This window comes from Gymnoscopelus braueri (genome assembly GCF_963280865.1).
Source record: "Gymnoscopelus braueri genome assembly, chromosome: 8".
Taxonomy (NCBI): Eukaryota; Metazoa; Chordata; class Actinopteri; order Myctophiformes; family Myctophidae; genus Gymnoscopelus; species Gymnoscopelus braueri.
In genome coordinates this window covers 46273094-46292266 of record NC_137609.1, presented here as the reverse complement: position 1 = coordinate 46292266, position 19173 = coordinate 46273094, and the positions used below count along the sequence as shown (strand labels likewise).

The 19173-nt window shown below is 43.7% G+C and overlaps 3 protein-coding genes across 3 annotated transcripts in view; all 3 read right to left on the bottom strand.

The window, feature by feature from the left end:
- pom121 (POM121 transmembrane nucleoporin) overlaps positions 1-19173 on the bottom strand; it is a 357082-nt gene that overhangs the window by 267963 nt on the left and 69946 nt on the right. The window lies entirely within an intron of this gene.
- Positions 1-19173, bottom strand: part of ppm1e (protein phosphatase, Mg2+/Mn2+ dependent, 1E) — an 87009-nt gene that overhangs the window by 23380 nt on the left and 44456 nt on the right. The gene's annotated exons all lie outside the window — the stretch shown is intronic.
- LOC308090063 (ribonuclease P protein subunit p29-like) lies at positions 16699-17376 on the bottom strand (the record flags this gene model as incomplete). Its single annotated transcript, XM_080435094.1, has 1 exon — positions 16699-17376. The coding sequence occupies one exon, from the start codon at positions 17374-17376 to the stop codon at positions 16699-16701; it is 678 nt and encodes a 225-aa protein (XP_080291220.1).

Sequence of the window (19173 nt, the reverse complement as noted above, 5' to 3'; positions counted from 1 at the left end):
AGGCCACTCAAAGACATCTCATATGGTTGCTGCGGAAACCTTGTATCTTCATCATACAAACAAGAGTGTCGCACAAAAGTAGTGAAAATAGCAGATCTACAAGCTCTCATCTACAAGCTTGTGAGCTTGTAGATGAGAGATTCTGTGTCGACTGTAGAGAGTGAAATAAGGAGGGGATCCCTGGGGAGAGAGACAAAGAGAGAGAGACAGACAGACAGACAGAGAGAGAGAGAGAGAGAGAGATAGAGACAGATAGAGTGAGAGAAACCGTGGGAGGTTAACGGCTGCTTTGTCGGCATGACAAAAGTGACAAGTTTTCAAACCGGAAAAAAAAAACCCAAAAAGGTTGAGAAATGCGTCATTTCTGTCGTGCCAACTGCGTACCCACATACTGTAGCCTTTATGAAACATGGATGCAGAGAGAAAAAGAGAAACACCAGAGCAGATGATGGAAGAGAGAAGCACGCGCACGCTTTCGTCATCGACCCCCCCCCTCCCTCCTCCCCCAGCCGAGAGACACACCTCCGCTGTATCCATTCATAGAAACCTCTCTCTCTCTCTCTCTCTCCCTCTCTCTCTCTCTCTCTCTCTCTCTCATCTCTCTGTCTCGCTCCTCTCTCTCTCCCCGGGGCTCGCACATTCCATCACTGTGCTTTGCGTTCTCGTGAGCGCGGGGGCGGATGCCGAGGTAGGGAGCCCTCATTGGCTGGCGTGAGACGGAGGCAAAGCCCATATAGGCAGCCAATGGAGGGAGGTAGGGAGCCCCCCCCCTCCCTCCCTTACTGCCAGCAACGCATCATCAGTGAGGTCATAGCGTCGTGAGAAAATGAAAGGCCTGAGGGGGGGGGGGGGGGGATTAAAAACCTGCACTTGCAGCAAACCGTACAATTTATTCTAATTTATTTCATTGGGGGGGGATTTTTGGGTGGGGTTAGTTTTTTTGTTTGCTGTCGGAAGTGTTTTTGTAACATGTGCCTTAGGAATGCTGTATCGTCTCTGTCGGGTGGAAACCTCATATGTTCCAAAACTGTCACTTTTCAGGATAGCAAAAAATAGCAAAAGTAGCAGATCTACAAGCTCCAAACGCGTCGCGGTTTCGAGCTTGCGGATCTGTTACTTTAGATGCTTTTGGGTGACGCTGTGGTGTGATCAAGTAGGGCGTTCATTTACGAAAAAGAAAAAAACACAAAAAGTCAGAATATGGAGATAGGAGGTTTTCTGCCCGACAACAACGATATGTAGATAAAAAGTACTATTATGGTTATAGCCAGGATATATCTCCCTGCCCTTTGTGGACATACAGTAACTACCATCCCTGCAAGGGCTTGGTCTGTGGCTGAATGTAGGAGTGCACAAGCTTGTAGATCGGCTATTGTCTGTATACGACGAAGTATATATCAGGCTTTATACAGAAGAGAAAGAGCCAAACAGAGAGAGAGAGAGAGAGAGAGAGAGAGAGAGAGGGGGAGAGAAAGAGAGAGATGATGGGTTTACTGCGGCTTACTGCAGCTGCTGGGGTAGGGGGGGGGGTAGAAGGGGTGGAGGGGGGGGGGGGAGTGGGTCGGTCGGGGAGCCTGGATTTGACGTCACGCGTTGAGAGAAGGGAGGCTCAGCATGGAACAGAGGGATGGGCCAGGAACATGGGAGAGAGAGAGAGAGAGAGAGCGAGAGAGAGAGAGAGAGAGAGAGAGAGAGAGAGAGAGAGAGAGAGAGAGAGAGAGAGAGATGGAGTGGACGTGATGATAGGGACTGGGGCTTTGCCCCGGTACCTTGCTTTGCTCGGTGGCAAATGCAATCGATTAGTTTAGTTTAATTACTAACTAGTTTAATTGTAATTACTTCATTTGTTACCGGCGAGAAATTCATCTCAGTCTATGGTGCGTGTGTGTGCGTGTGTGTGTGTGTGTGTGTGGGTGTGAGAGAGTGTGTGTCTGTGTGTGTGTGTGTGTGTGTGTGTGTGTGTGTGTGTGTGTGTGTGTGTGTGTGTGTGTGTGTGTGTGTGTGTGTGTGTGTGTGTGTGTGTGTGTGTGTGTGTGTGTGTGCGCGCGCGCATGCACATTAAGACACAAGCTACGTTTACATGAACAAATTATCATAGTTACTGTGAATAATCAAATTAAGATGATGGACGTTAGCACAATCTGCCCTTATTACCTCGGGATTGATTAACCTGCCCGCAGCGAGGGTAGGTATTGCAATCACTCCTGTCTGAGTGAGTGCGTGTGCGTGTGTGTGTGCGCGTGTGCGTGTGCGTGTGCGTGTGCGTGTGTGAGTAGATTGAGGAAACACACTAGTTCAACTAGCACAATGTGTGTGTGAACAAAATAATTGGGGATAGGATGGGCACATTTTCATGAAACTTGGTGGGAAGGATTAACAGGCTGCATTTTGGGCGTAAAAAAAAAGTGTCAAGGTCACAATCAAGGTCAATGTCAAATTCTACAACCCTTTTTCATGAAACTTTGAAGGAAGGATCAATAGGTGGCCCCCAAGTAAGTAAAGGTCAAGATCAGGATCAAGGTCAAGTGCTGTGTGACATAATCGGGTGTCTGGTGGCTCGACCAGTAAGTGCACGAACCGCATTCTCCTTGTGAGTCATGAGGACCTGAGTTTATGACTCCTGTCTCCCTTCTCTCTGACATTGGTTTCCTGTCAAAACAAGACATGGGTCAAAACCCAGTATATGGCCGCGGGACCTTCAATGGGCAAAAGTGCAGAATTGCAGGAAGTTTGTTAGAGAGATAGTCAGGTGCTAGTGTTTGTAGGAATGTGAATTCCTGGGTAGAAGGTTTTCATCTGCAAATATCTGCCGTGGTCCCAGTAATATATGTAGTTAAAGCGTACAAAGTAGCATATTACATTATTTCGACGAGAGACAAGGGCATGGTTGGCTACACGACGTTTGGCCTCGGAAACCCATGCCTTTTTTTTTTTTTTACAAAAGAAAAAAGGCTGGGGGAACCATGCAGGAACGGTGGTTTCGGAGTGGGAGTGAACCTTGTTATCTCCTAACCAATCAGAGTGTAGAGGGGCGTCGCTCTAACTTTGGTGACGTCAGCGTGTTCCGTGCACAGGCCGGGGGGGGAGGGGAGGGGAGGCGGGGACATAGATTGCTGAAGCAATAGACCATATTCACACGGCGGCCATATTGGAATTTAACATTGAAAGTGCCACCCCGTTGCCGTGGAAACGGGGTGGCACTTCATTGACTTAATAGCAACATGGCCGCCGTGTGAATATGGTCTATAGGAAGCGGCGCTGGAATCCAACCGCCTGGGTTTGGAGGATCGGCCCTTCAAGACCATCGATAGGGCTCGCTCTTTCAGGCTACACGACGTGGAGCTGGACATCTGACAGCATACAAAAGATATTACAAGCTACGTTTGATTGAAAAATAAGGTTATAAGTGTAGGTGCAATAAGAACAATACTTTCCTGTCATATCTTGGGATGTTTGATTTGAAAATGAAGGCATGTGGCGGAACAGGTCGAGACCTTTAAGAGATTGACCACCACCTGTCCAGGTCCTTCACACAACATGTGGACGTGGTCTACGAAAAGGCCCAACAGCACCAGTTCCTCCTCAAGAGGACTGAAGGGTTTTAATATCAGGACATTTTAACAGCAGTACACCACTTATCCATTCAAAGAAAAGCAAGAAGGAAAAGAAAAACTCCCAAGGAACATCAAACAAGCAAGCAACCAGAAAACCACCGGCACCACTCAGACCCAAGTCTCACACCTTTACAAGCATGATGTAGTAAAAAGAAAAGCAGACTCCATTATCAAAGACCCTTCACACCCCCTTCACCCACTCCTTTCAGTTACTCCACTAGGGTGCTGCTTCAGAATACAGTACAGAAAATAACTCACAAAAAACTATTCCATTCCCACTGCAATATCCATTTTAAGGACAAATAGACAAATAGTCTCATATGTGGCTCAATACAGCAGCTTGTGCCACATGTAGGCCCTAGTCAATTTTCAGTTTTATACAATAATACAAAATGTTCACTTTTATAGCCAACCTAGTTTTCTGCTTTGTGCAGAGTTAAACAACGGTTACTAAGCCCAAATGAAAGGGCAGAGAGAGGAGTGGAGTCTAAGGCATTACTCGTACCAAATGTCTTTTAAGGTGATTTATTTTACTAATAACACATACAATACATTTAGGTAAATAGGTAATAAAACCTGGAAAGAGAGAAAACAAGCACAGAACATTCACAGTATTAAGATATGACTTCATCCCATTATGAACACATCAAACATACAATCATTTACAATGCTTTACTTACTATTGACTTTCCACTCTCTTTCCAGATGATCAATGGGTCACTCAAGAACCCATATTCGAGGGACAACCCATGGCCAGTTACTTATCGAATCTGAAGTCTGTCCCTAGACAGGCTCCTTTATAAACTTCTCACACAGTGCCCTCCTTCAGGGAGGTTCAAGCAACCGGAAGTTCTGTTTACCCACAAAGCCTTGCGATTGCCTGCCGCTTCCTGTCACACTCTCTTCAGAGCCCCCCGCTCGGAGTTGCTATCTCTTTTGTTTAGAAATCCCCCACCTGATAGCGAGACCTGTTCCCTATCTTCCACACAAAGGCCTATTGTCTCTGGTATGCAAGAAGTCTTTGAAGCTCAGGAGCACAGCAGGGAGCCTGCCTCTGCCCACTCTGTACCACTAGGCTCACCTCAAACAGTACATGTTTGCTAACTCCTGCAGGACAATAAAAGCACATTGCAGTTGCACCAATAATAATACACAGTTATCTTTCATAATCATGGATTATTCCACACCTGCCACCTGTGATAACTGAACCCTGTTCAGTTCTCTCACAACCAACCTCTACTACCACCCTTTCACTGTGAGCTTTTTTGGCTTCTTAAATCATGGCTTAGGTCAGTAATTGGCTAAAGTATGGCGGAAAAGTTCGATTTCATCTCTGTAAACTGCTCTGATCCCACACTCATACAGGTTACATTCTCAACACAATTATCACACATTGTCTTTAAGTGGCTCTAAACCCATATTTTGGAATAATTTACAGTTCAACTTAACTTTCTCAATTTGTCATTTTCAAACTTTTAGGAATTCAAATTGTTTTGGAAAACTTTTCTTCTCCCACTTTTTTCCCTAGTAAGTCAATGTCCTATTTAGGGCATGTTGCCATGACAATTGACATAGTAACTTGGTTAAAGGTTTTAAAGGATTTTAAAATGGCTGATCTACAATCTTACCTTTAAGAAACTTCACTCTGCATTTAAACCTCTAGTCCACATCCCAAAATGCTTTTTATACAATCAACAAATTAGTAATTCCAAAGGGCCTGATTGCTCAGATCATGAGTCCACATCAGTACTGAATAATTTTGTTGTTATGGAAGAACCTTCCAAATTATTGTTGCATTTTGACTTAGTGGCATATTGTCGGCAGTAAATTAATACATTTCATTATGCAAGTTATTTCTTCTGGTAATATCGTAAACACTACAAATGATACATTCATTTACACAATATCTCTCGAAATTCCTAAGTAAACAGTCGCTCAAATAAGACATTTCGATTTTTTAGACACCACGTTGGCATCTTTTTCGCTTATTGTCCGCACCGCGTACCACTGTTCACAGCTACTAACTGGATAGACCTGTTAGTCAAGCCTGTTCGTTTGTCAGTGTCACTTTGCTGGCACCACCAGCCACCAGTGGAACTGCAATCCCACCACCAGCCCGCGCTGATGACTGTGGTGGGACAGTGACTTTCTGCTTCAACTTTTCCTTCTTCCCTCGCAATTTCCCCACGACCCACCGGGCTGGTGCGAAGGGTTTACGTGGCTTGCAGGTTTCACATTTGCATTTTTTCAGGAGGTCAAGAGGCTTGCTGTTTGCACAATCGCATTTGACTGGTCTGGCTCTTGTCGCTACTGACCTCCCACCTTGGCCCAACAGGGCTTCAGGCTCGACTGGTCTGGCTCTCGTTGCTACTGACCTCCCACCTTGGCCCAACAGGGCCACAGGCTCGGGGCAAAGGCCACCTTTCTTAGGTGGTGCCATGACGCTCTGCACTGGTGTGATGTCGGTGTGTGAATTGGTGTCGGTCTTCCCCTCGGCGTTCTCCGTAGGCGTCTCTACTTCGACCGTCACGTCCCCCGCGGCGCCCTCTGGGTGGATCTCCTCTGCAGCTGTCTCTTTAATCTTCACCTTCTTTTTTGTAGTTACAGCCCCACCAAAATAAAGCACTTTCTTTGCCTGGATTTTGGCGGTCAGAACTGTAAGGACCCGACGTTGCAATCCGCCCCTCTCTTTCCGAGCAGGCGCACGGATGCCAAGATTTATCCACTCAGACTTCTTTCTGAGGGGTTTTGGGGGAGCTGGTCTGGCGCCCAGTCCCCGTTTTCGGACAGACCCGACCGATCTGCCTCCGGCTTGCCTCCTGCCACCTTGGTTATACGGGCGTTTGGAGCGAACGCCACCCTTGACAGGCCTGACTGGTCTGCTTTGGGCCATCTGCCTGCCACCTTTCTTAGACGGGAGCTTGGAGCGAACGCCACCCTTGCCAGGCGACTCGGCTTCCTTCTCGAACGCCACCGGTCCGCTGGTAGCTGGTCTCCTCCCACCTTTGTGAGACAGGCGCTTGGATGGACCCCCCGGTTGGCTGGTCCTTCGCCCTGGTGTGGTAGCGTCGACGTGCTTCTCCTCTGCGTTGAGTGGATTGGTGAAGACTTTCACCGCCGTGGCGACGTCCATTGAAGCGGCCTCCCTGGCGGTCTGCTCATCTGCGACGTTGGCTCCGTCTGGAACCTCCCCGGCGTGGTCTCCTCCCTCTTCAGCGTGGAATGGGGTCTCTCCGTTGTCCCCTCCCTCTGGATCAGTAGTGATGTCATCTATGACCTCCGTGGCAGCAGCTGCTGGTTCAGCAGCTTGCATAGTGGGAGTCATTTTCTCACCTCCCCCTGGAGCAATAGTGATGTCATCTGGTTTCACTCTGAGGACTGCTGGCCCAGCTGATCCATCTGTAGGTGTGACATTCCTACCCCCCTCTGCAGCGTGGTCTGCTTCCCCCGGTCCAGCTCCATCGATCACCAGTGGCACCTTTGCAGCTGCTTCCTCGATCGCAGCGTGGAATGGGGTCCCTCCTGGTTCAGTGACCTCCAGTTGCTGGCACCCCTCTGTGTTGAGTGGGCTGGCGGCGTCGTCCGTCGCAGCAGTGGCGTCCTCTGACACCCTCGTGAAGAGTGGGTTGGTAGCGACGTCCTCTGGTCCCTCTGTCGTGAAGAGTGGGTTGGAAGCGACGTCCCCTGCGCTTTCCCAGCGTGTCGTCATGAGGAGATATCCCTCCCTCACAGCAGGGAGTTCACTCACTTTGGGATGTGTGAAGCGGGACCCATATTCTTCCTGGGCCGCTTCAAACCAGACCTGCTTCAATGTTTCGTCATACTCTTGGCAACAGTCATTTTGCATCCTGCAGATCTCAGATGAACTTTCTTCATCAATTTCTAGTATGGCGATAGAATATGTAACAACCTTAAGGAATCTAGCTAATTCGGCTCTTAGCTCCCTTACCGCCCTTTCTTTTGGTAAATCCAGCAGGACAATAAACTTTACTTCCCTCCTAAAAACTGCTTGAGCTGCTTCACACTTCCCTATTAACTCAGCTAACACTTCCATCTCCCCTCTTTGGGTATAAGGTCTGTTAGTTAGTCTTAATTCAATGGGCTGTGACAGTAATCGTCAGTTATTTTTAGCAAGTAACAGTGTTGTTTCAGCCTTTAGCTATATAACAACAATAATTAATTAACACTGTGTTTAACCTGTAAAATAGCCTCCCACCCTATCAGCATTCCACGCAAGAAGCCTTTTAATGGTCTACTTACATTAGTTAATTTTGTTAATTAATACTGGATAGGATATATTTTGCTCTACCAATGTACATTCTAGTATTTAACCCACAATGATTACCATTGATCCCCTGTTCTTGTACACTAATCATCTAGTTACTCACAGTATCAGTCTATCATCAAGTCTGGTTAAACAGTGTATTACACTGGCAGAATCCTCCCCCAACCCTTATCAGTAAACAAAGGGGGGACAGACTTTCTGTCTCCCAGGTAAACAAAGAGAATGCTAATTGTATTTCCCCACCACCCAGGTCAGGGGCAACAATCACCTCTCTGTCAATAATGGCAGTTAGCTAGCAGCTAGCACTAATATGCTAGACAATAGAACTGCTTAGCTTAGCTAGCCACGCTAAAGGTAGCTCTCAGGTCGGATAGCTTTATCTCTAAACCCTCTTATTGGTACGCTAAACTTTTTAACGGTAGCCTATAGCTACATAACCTGTGGTTAGCTTCTAGCTTCTCCCTCAGCTCCTTATCCTTAGCTCAGACAATAGAATCTGTTAGCACGCAGCATCCTCAAATCTACAGTCTTTTCTCCACAGTTTTCGCAAACTGTAGGGCTTTGTTCATAGCACCTGGTTGGTTCTCTTCCCGGTAGCCTCCTCACGGTAGCGCCCGTACGGTCTCGACAATAGTAGCTGTCCTTTTCAAGCAACAGCTCCTCCGTCCTTCGTGGATTCGATGACTCTCTTTTGTGCTGTGACTGTTGGAGACTCTTTGTCCCACACCGACCCCTTTGGTGCTGACAAAACCTATATTAAACCTGTCCCATAACCAGGCTAATAAGTATTTTATTTTGTTACAACTCACTTCTCATCTTAAAGAGACAGTGTGTTTTCATTCCTATGGCTATAGGAGTTTTTATACTGTTATTTCTTTATATAACACGCATAATTCAATTACTTTTAGTGTGTCATATCTTTACAACCACACAAAAATCACTCAATCATACCATCCGCTTCAAGGGCCTAATACTTATCTAGCTATTACATAGGCTACCACGGGTTATAACTTTTCCAAGTGATTCATCCAACACTAGTTGTCCCTCTCAGACACACTAGTGGTTTAATTACTGTGTAACACTTAAACTCTAAGAGAATCTATTAGTTTAATGACTAGGTAATTAATACTTAAACTCTGAAGGCCTTATTCAAAACCAGCCTAGTTTAATAAATGCGTAATTAAACGCTTTAAACTCAGAAAAGCCTCCCACAGAGGCATTAATAGTTTAATAACTCTGTAATAAGCGGAGTTCAAACACAGTGTCATTCGCTTATTAACTCTAAGATGCCCCCCACGAGGACACTACAGTCTTATTACCATGTAACAAGCAGAGTTCCAATTACTAAACTCAGATAAGTTTCCTCCGGAGACTTTCAGTAGTTTTATTACTGTGTTATACCTATGATAACACGGTAATCAACTTAACTCATAGATGTCTCTCTTAAGAGACACTACAGTTTAATCTAGGTAATTCTACTTTGACTCAAAATGCCTCCTCCGGGGGCATAAGAGTAGTTTTATTACTGTTCACTTTTATAGCCAACCTAGTTTTCTGCTTTGTGCAGAGTTAAACAACGGTTACTAAGCCCAAATGAAAGGGCAGAGAGAGGAGTGGAGTCTAAGGCATTACTCGTACCAAATGTCTTTTAAGGTGATTTATTTTACTAATAACACATACAATACATTTAGGTAAATAGGTAATAAAACCTGGAAAGAGAGAAAACAAGCACAGAACATTCACAGTATTAAGATATGACTTCATCCCATTATGAACACATCAAACATACAATCATTTACAATGCTTTACTTACTATTGACTTTCCACTCTCTTTCCAGATGATCAATGGGTCACTCAAGAACCCATATTCGAGGGACAACCCATGGCCAGTTACTTATCGAATCTGAAGTCTGTCCCTAGACAGGCTCCTTTATAAACTTCTCACACAGTGCCCTCCTTCAGGGAGGTTCAAGCAACCGGAAGTTCTGTTTACCCACAAAGCCTTGCGATTGCCTGCCGCTTCCTGTCACACTCTCTTCAGAGCCCCCCGCTCGGAGTTGCTATCTCTTTTGTTTAGAAATCCCCCACCTGATAGCGAGACCTGTTCCCTATCTTCCACACAAAGGCCTATTGTCTCTGGTATGCAAGAAGTCTTTGAAGCTCAGGAGCACAGCAGGGAGCCTGCCTCTGCCCACTCTGTACCACTAGGCTCACCTCAAACAGTACATGTTTGCTAACTCCTGCAGGACAATAAAAGCACATTGCAGTTGCACCAATAATAATACACAGTTATCTTTCATAATCATGGATTATTCCACACAAAATGTTGTTCGGGAGACCCTAACCACAGATAATTTTCTATCACGGTCATGGGCAATAAAGTTATTATTATTATTATTATTATCTTGAATGAACAAATATTAACTATTGTAATTATCTGTGGATGTTTGTTATTTCAGTCTCTACTGAGTGTTTTGTAGGCTGCTGTCTTCTGTTATAATCTGTTCTATGGTGGATAAACAGATTTGATTTTAAAGAGAATTATAACGAAGCAAATGACACTCTGTAATAGTAAATTGCAGAGTTCATGAATTATTTAGCGCAGCAAAGACAAGGCGATTTGATTCGTGTCGTTGCAAATCAATCTCTCAAGGTACCTTTCAAGTAGAGAAGGTGTCTTTAATCCATCAAAACCGGGAAAGCATCTGTGTCATTTTAGCTACAGTAGGCTATATATAGCAACATACGTTTTTCAGAAAACTTTTAGAACAGTGGTTCTAAAAAATAGGAGATCTACAAGCTCACCGCATGTCACTTAATTCCGCGCTGCGAGCTTGTACATCTGCTATTATTTTGTGTTTGAACATTTTAGATTTTTTCTCTTTTTTTTTTTAACACAGGGGGTCCCTGGCACAAAACATGTTCAGATTTTAACCACTTTAACCTTTTATACTTTGGCTATTTTTGAAAAATCGTGAAAATGTGTGCAAACCTTTGAATATATATATTTTTTAAATCGGAACATTTGTAACTCAAATCTTTGCTTCTGGGTGGGTCCCTGGCACAAAACATATTCAGATGGGGGTCCGCGGCCAAATACATATCATTTTGGGGGTCCTTGGCACAAAAAAGTTTGAGAACCACTGATTTAGAAGGCATTTTGTAGACTGGGCCTCAGGTCTTAACCCTTTAAGACCGGGAACGCATTTGTGTGTCATTTTAAGATTTATTTGGCTATATAAAAATAGCAGATATACAAGCTCATAGCGCGAGTGCCGCGCTATGAGCTTGTAGATCTGCTTTTTTTTTTATCGTGAAAATGTGTGCAAATCTCTAGTTTGAATATATATATACTTTTTTAAAGCGAAAGTTTTTAACTCAAATCTTTTTACAAATTCACTCAAAATTTTACAAATGTCTTGTAAATCCTAACAGTTTTTTTTTCATAAAGTTTCTTTTCATATTTTTTTTTACTTAATAATAATAATGTTTCTCATTATTATTATCAATGGTTTTCAAACTTTTTCTGTCAAGGACCCCCAAAATAATATGTATTTGTCCGCGGACCCCCTCCCATCTAAAAATATTAGGGACACGATTTTTCTAAAAATTGCAGATCTACAAGCTCATAGATCACTCGGTGCCGCGCTATGAGCTTGTATATCTGCTATTTTTTAATAGCCAAAGAAACCTTAAAATGACACACATGCGTTTCCTTCCCGGCCTTAAAGGGTTAATGGGTTAATCCACAGGGATCCAACAACAGGCACTCATGAGTAAGCACTGTGTGACAGCCAGGGGCTGGAGGGCCGGCCAGGGCTAGTGTCTGGGGCAGTAAAATGGTCTATCACACATTTTATGGCTCTATACTGCTTGACATTTACAGCGCGAGTCATAACAAACATTTTGGATGTGCATTCTGCTGATCCTCCATGTGAAAGGCCTCCTGTTACTTTAGATAGGACTCCTAGGGCAAGGACATATTTCCTTGGCCCATATTTGCTTTGACAAGTGATTTATAATGTCTTATCAATCTTTTTTTGTCAATATGTCTAATCCAATGCTGTCACTTAACCCATTAAGACCTGGCCGATTCTACAAATGCCTTCTAAAGGACCCCGAAAATTGATATATATTTGGCCGCGGTTTGTGCCAGGGATCCTGGAAGAGAAGATTTGTGCTATAATAAATAACATTTTCAAACAAGACATGACTCAGTCATGTAAACCAGCATGGCGAACGGACGCTACGCAGCCCGTATGCAGAGGTGTAAAGTAACTAAGTACGTTTACCCAAGTACTTTACTTACATTTTGTCCTATATATTACTCTGTGTCACGGTGATTTGAACCAACGGCAGGCGTGTAATAGACGAATCCACAGACGCGCTGCCTGTAGGCAGCCATAGCTGCGGTGTCAACGCTCCGCACCGCGACACCGCAAGCAATGGCCGCCTACAGGCAGCGCGTCTGTGGATTCGTCTATAGTTGCCCTAGAGGCGAGAGGCGTGTCTAGTACCATAGCTTGGGGAGGACGAGACCGCCCGTTCAGAGTATGGGAAAGTATCCCCATTGGCTTAAAGGACAGCCAATGATCGAAAACATGTCGAGAATATGTCGAGAAATGACTAGTGCTGAGTCTCTTTGTAGACCCGCATTGCATGCTGGTAAAAAAAGCAGCTGTACAAGCTCGCAGCGGGGCACTAACGGAAGCTCTGAAAACTATCCTGGGGGTAAAGCGGATGCCCGACCCCCCCCCCACTTCCGTTTCATCTTTGATGTTGCGTACATTTGTCCTACTGCAAGCATATAGCTTGTTGCCTAGCAGAAATGGGAATTAAAAAATATAAGATATTTTTTAAAGGGTCTACACCATGAAAATCACTTTTTTCTTGGTTTTTTGTATTTTTTGGGGTCCCCAGTGTCTCTTGTACCCAAAAAAATGTTTTTTTTTTTAATTCAGTCATTCCTTCTCATTACATGGATTTCCAGAATGGGCGTGTCTGAACAGGCGATCTCAGAATGGAAATGTTTATGATGTCACAAACATTATTGATGGCAAACCCAATGTTAAATGAAAAGTGCCCGAATCGCTCCGAAACTTTTTCTACCCCCCCTAAGTGGGGGTCTACGAACAAATACTTCGGGCTCGGATTTTGGCTCCGCCCCCCGGAAGTGGGTGAAACAGGCACCTCAAACACTTGGTGGAATTGTTCAAAAATGTTCAAAGTGTTTTTTTTTCGATTTTGTATTTTTCTTAGATGCTTCTTTTTACAGCCAATGATCGAAAACATGTCGAGAATATGTCGAGAAATGACTAGTGCTGAGTCTCTTTGTAGACCCGCATTGCATGCTGGTAAAAAAGCAGCTGTACAAGCTCGCAGCGGGGCACTAACGGAAGCTCTGAAAACTATCCTGGGGGTAAAGCGGATGCCCGACCCCAACCCACTTCCGTTTCATCTTTGATGTTGCGTAAATTTGTCCTACTGCAAGCATATAGCTTGTTGCCTAGCAGAAATGGGAATTAAAAAATATAAGATATTTTTTAATATATTTTTCGTGAACGGAAATGATGACAGCTTCCTATTTCGGCTTTCGGGAGGGGTAGTTCCAAACTCTATAAAGCGTTCGGAGATTGTGGAATAGTTGTCTGGCTGCGCGAGACTATAGTCAGTCAGTAACACGTCTGTCTATTGGGCTGGCCTACGTTGGTCCAGCCAAAAACAAAACAAACAAAATTACAAGGCTATAGCGAAAAACACATACAATCATCAAATAATCATCTTGCACAGCAAGAGAGATGCTGGTGCCGGGAGGATTTGAACTCCCAGGTGTGTTTCTTTGCCGCTTTTGATGTTAATCAACAGTATAAGTTCAATGCCAAAGGAAAATGGCTGCAGAAAGTGAACAGGGGGGCTAGGGCACCACAAGCTGCCAGAACAGCTTCAATGGACAGTGTACAATGTAACTTGTCTTGTTATGGAGGAATGTAACATTAATCAGACATTATTTGTCATTCTGATGGATACTTGTTATAGTATATCGTCTCTGTCGGGTGGAAACCTCATATGTCCAAAACTGTTCATTTTCAGGATTTCAAAATTCAAAAATAGCAGAAGTAGCAGATCGACAAGCTGAAAACGCGTCGCTTCGGGCCACATTTCGAGCTTTGCGGATCTGCTACTTTTGATGCTTTTGTGTAACGCTGTAGTATGATCAAGTAGGGCGTTAATTTACAAAAAAAACACAAAAAGTTAGAAAATGGAGATAAAAGGTTTCTGCCCGACAGCAACGATATGTTGTCTCAGACGCTGCTCCAGAATCTCCTTAGTAACCAGCTAGCTTGAGGTAACAGTAAGTCATCCATGGCGTGATGCATTCTATTCATGTTCATCCAACCATTCAGTGACTGCTCATACGCGCCCTGCGGATGGGAACAACCGATTCCATTTTTATCACAGAAGATTTCAACCCCCATAGGGATAAAACTGTGGATTTTGCATTCATCCTAAGTTGCTTGACGCTTACGTCAAGCAAGGCAGGGGTTCCCAAAATGTCTACTCGAGACCCAAAAGATACATTTGGTGTATCCCCGGGACCCAAACTCAAAAAAATAAATAAAAGATACATACTATATAAATAGAGAAAATTGCCGATCTACACAATCTGCTATTTTCAGCTCTTTTTATTTTTGATCAAATGACCTTTTATAATGTTTCCTTTGCTTAAAGTTTTATGAAATAATAAACGTGCCATGACTTTAAGATTATGGATTTTATTTTACTTTACTAATTGTTTTTGAAAAGTTTTGAAATAATAAAAAATATAACATTTACGCAATGTGAAAAAAGACATTCTTTCACATTTTTGACCCATCAAATGGGTCAGCGGCCCAAAAATGGGTCCCAACCCAGTGTTTGGGAAACACTGCTCTAAGGGGTTCGGTGTACCTAAACAAAAGCAAGGCAGCATTGGGTAGTTCAGGCAGGCACGGAAATGGAGCTGGTTTCACGCTCATAATACGGCCATTATCTTATTTATTTAGATAGCATGTTTTTTAAAGACAGATGCTAGGTTGGATGTTTTGCTGGTATCCTAGTTTATTTGAAACACTACGTTGCTCTCTTTGTGACTATTACTTATGTGACTATTTACCTTTAGTCGTTTGTTAACGTTGAAGGTTTCGTTGTAGGGTTCAATGACATTTACTTTGATTTCGCACTTGTAGGTTACCCTGGATAAGAAAATCGGAACAACTATGTGGTCTATTTAAGCACACTCACTCTCACTGCTACCACAAATGACAGCTCGACAGTGTACAAACACCCTCCACCTCCCCAGTCTCCTCCTGTCGTAGCGTTCAGGTCTTCAATTTGTCAGCGTGTCACCCGATGCGGGTGGAGGAGTTACCACCAGGCCTGGAACTGTATTCAGACACTTTCCCCCCCAATGCTCTACATTTTTCAGAGCGGTGCACTCTCTCTGACTGTGCTCTTGAACACGCCCTGCCGAGAAGGTAGCACGACACAATGCAATGCTGGCAGTGGAGCTGCCTAATCCGGTGCCAAGATGGTGAAATGACCCAGATATGTGGCCATCATGCAAGCACTGGTGGGATTTTTTTTTTCTTCTAAAAGTAGCAATACCACAACGTAGAATAACTAGAATTCTACTTAACTGTTACAAGTAAAAGTCCTGCATTCAAAATTTACTTCAGTAAAACGACATAAATATTGGCATAAACATATACTTAAAGTTATACTAAAAAGAAAATCGAAAATAGCAGATCTACAAGCTCACAACACGCGTTGTGAGCTTGTAGATCAGCAATTCTTTAATAGCCGAAGTATAAAGCCGAAGTTAATGTATGTTTTGTAATGATAATAACCAAAATGTAATAATCTAGTTACAAGTAACTTGTAACTATAGCTGTCAAATAATTGTAGTTAAGGTATTGAAAAATGGAAATACTCAAGTAAAGTAAAAGTACCTCAAAATTATACTTAAGTAAAATACTTGAGTAAAATGTACTTAGTTACTGTGGAAATACTTCGCCTGTGTGTCTTAGGAAGGCCGATTCAGGAGGAAGTGGTTGTAGCAAAAGGTGAATATTTACAGTTTGAAGAACAAACATGAAACATGAAAACGAGCTCAGTAGCTCCTATACGACTCAAGCCTAAGATAATACAAACAAAAATCAAACTGGTTTGTATCAGCACATGGCCTCACCTCTTCCTTTAAGTTCTAAACCCAACTGCTTATATAGGGTGTTCAATTCACACCTAGATCAGTATGTACTACAGAAGGGTGACCTTGATGCAAGGGAATCATTAAACAATCTTGGATTCATTTACAAGCTCATTTACACATCTAAATGAGCTGTTTAAATGATACATAATCCTCAAAGAAAGACAATGAATATGCCCAATGATGTCGGCCACATGACACCACCAATCCTATTTAAGTTGAGCAATGTTGGGCAGCTCTCTCTCAAACATTTGTCTCCAATGTACCAATAAATGTACCAATACAAATAACTGAACTTAAACCTTGTGTTTGATTTCAAACAGAAAATGCGTGTTGGAAACTTTAAAGTAACACAAAACCAAAAAGCTAATTTACAGAATGTTTTGTTGACAAAACAATTATGTGTGTAGCATCAGTTGACAGCACCCATCATCATCACATGTCTATGCTGCTTCACGGCCACAGTGGTGCCTTTTCCTTTTGCTTTAGTGACCATCTACATATCATCATCAACGATCACAATCCACTTCCGTCACGCTGCCAAGTCACTGGCATTACAAGTCAGCAGTCCCTTTGACTTTAAACTTCTTAGCTGAGCGTTCACTAGCGCTGTGTTCGAAATTGCTCCCGTGAATGTGGAAGACAAAGCCGTTGACTTCCACTGCGAACGCGCTGTTCCTCTTGGGGATAACCTTTAGTTTGTCCTCTTGGGTGATGATTTTGAACACGTGCTTGAATTCCTGGACCAGAATCCCTGTTGTGCCCACATATGATGGGCATTTGGACCGCGCTACGGTGAGAATTGCACCATGCAAGTCTGCCTTCAAAAGCTTCTGCTGAACCAACTGTAGATTGCTCTCCGGTTTCAATCCATTACACAATTCGATGATGTATTGTTTCCATAGGTCATGAAGAGGTAGGAAAAGTTCATACCTCTGGTGCTCAGGTTTGATCTGGAAGACCTTCATCTCCCTCTTCTGTCTGGCGTTAAGCCCTTTGACTTTCTTGCTAGTCCTCTTTTTGTCCTTCCGTTGGGGTCTGGCACGCTGCAGGACCACAGCCTGGCGATCAAACGTTTTGCTGACTTGCTGAGGTGTCCTGCTACGCATACTGTTCCTCACGAAAGATTGAGTGAAGGCTGCGGCTTGAATCTTTTGAGACTCAACACCCAGAACGTCCTCCTGTTCAGGAGGAATTGTGGCCTGAACAAGTCTTTCTTCAAACACTTCCATGATTGTGTTTATTGGCTCCTTGTTGCATTCTAGCCTCAGGTCACTAAAAGCCTTGGAACATGTCAGACTTATTATGTTCACACTCTTTGTTGATGTCCCTTTTATGCCTATACATGGAGTTCCGTGTTAGTCATGCCCAAATATGGTGTCCAGGCCAGACTGATCTCGGTACTATGATGTCATATTGATATTTCCTGTACAACCACCGATCCGACTGACTTCCCACTCTACACTCCCTTGGGTCCTCGGCTATAGAGCACTGAAGTCTGACGTAATTTACATATCCTACCTGGGTCACGGTTTTTCCTCCATTCTGAAAGGTTCATAGACTTGTATAATATAGCGGCATATAAGAACTGTGTTCCAAACATATATGCCCATGTATGGGCATATCGGTACGAATCGGCGATGTGACAAGTGTCTAGTATCTTGACAATTGCATAGTGTTGGTGGAGGTATGCATTCTACTGAGTGGAATCTTTTTTACGCCATAGCTCTGCAGGAGGTAATCTTGCAAACTGCTGAAACAATCAGCGCCAAGTTTCTTGTGCACACAGTAGTCCAAAGTAGTAAGTACCTCTTCAAATGATTTTATTCTCGCAAAATGTTTTAAACTTTTGTAATGTAAGTTAAAATGTTATAATGGAAAACAATGAGGCACTGATTGGGCTGAAACCTTGGCCGAATATGGAGTCATACGTCATAGATATAACAGAGACGACACAGATGACTGACACCGCAGGCTGCAGGTTGAAGAAATGCACATGCATCCGAATAGACTTTCACTTAATAACACCACATGGACACTTTTTAATTCCAGAAAGGGTTAGAAGAGACTGTACTTCCTAAAGGGACCCAATGGTGAAAAATCTTAGTGTAAGTTATATTGCTCTCAACAAGAAGAGGACCTTTTCAGCAGGTGATCAGGTCACAGGGAGAGTTACCTTCAAGTTGAAGAAAGAAACCCCAATTAGAAAAGTTTTCATCAAACTGAAAGGGGACGCCATTGTGAGTTGGACGACTAATAAACAATTGTACCGTTCACACAAAAGATATTTCAAACTCAAAGAGTTTTTAATTCCAGAAAGCATATTTGAGACTGTACTTCGTAAAGGGAAACATGCCTACCCTTTCAGCTTCAAAATACCAGGAAATGTGCCACCGTCCTTCAAAGGGTTGCATGGAAAGATTGTCTACATGTTGGAGGCCAAGGTCAGGGGGATTAGCTGGTTTGATAGTGTCATGAGCCACGAGTTAACCTTTGTTCATAGGGCCACTCCAACATCTGTAATCGAACCTCTGGTTGGTTCGGTGGGAAAAGAGCTCTGGACTGAAGAATGGGTCCAAATGAAGGCTTCTGTTGACAAAAGCACTTGTTGTCCAGGTGCCAAAATGACTGTTGTGGCCAAAGTCAACAATTCCTCATCAAAGGACACGAAGCCCATATTCAAACTTGTTCGGAGCGTGGTATATCGTGCCGAAGGCCAAACCAGCTGCAGAAAAGAGGAAGTGTGCAGAGCGGTGGGGAAGACTATTAAACCCAATACAAGCACAACGATCACGAGTCAGCTGTTGATTCCTAAAGGCCAGAGCCAGACCATCGACAACTGTGGCATCATCTCATTGCGTTACCATTTAAAGGCGTATTTTGAGTTGGACATCAATTCTGCTGTTGATCCAGAGGTCAAGTTCCAAGTGGTCATGCTACCTGCTGGCCTTAAGCCTGTCCCTCTACCATTCGGAGTCGTGGAACCAACCCACAATGACATCCCTCCACCCTATAAGCCACAGGGTTTT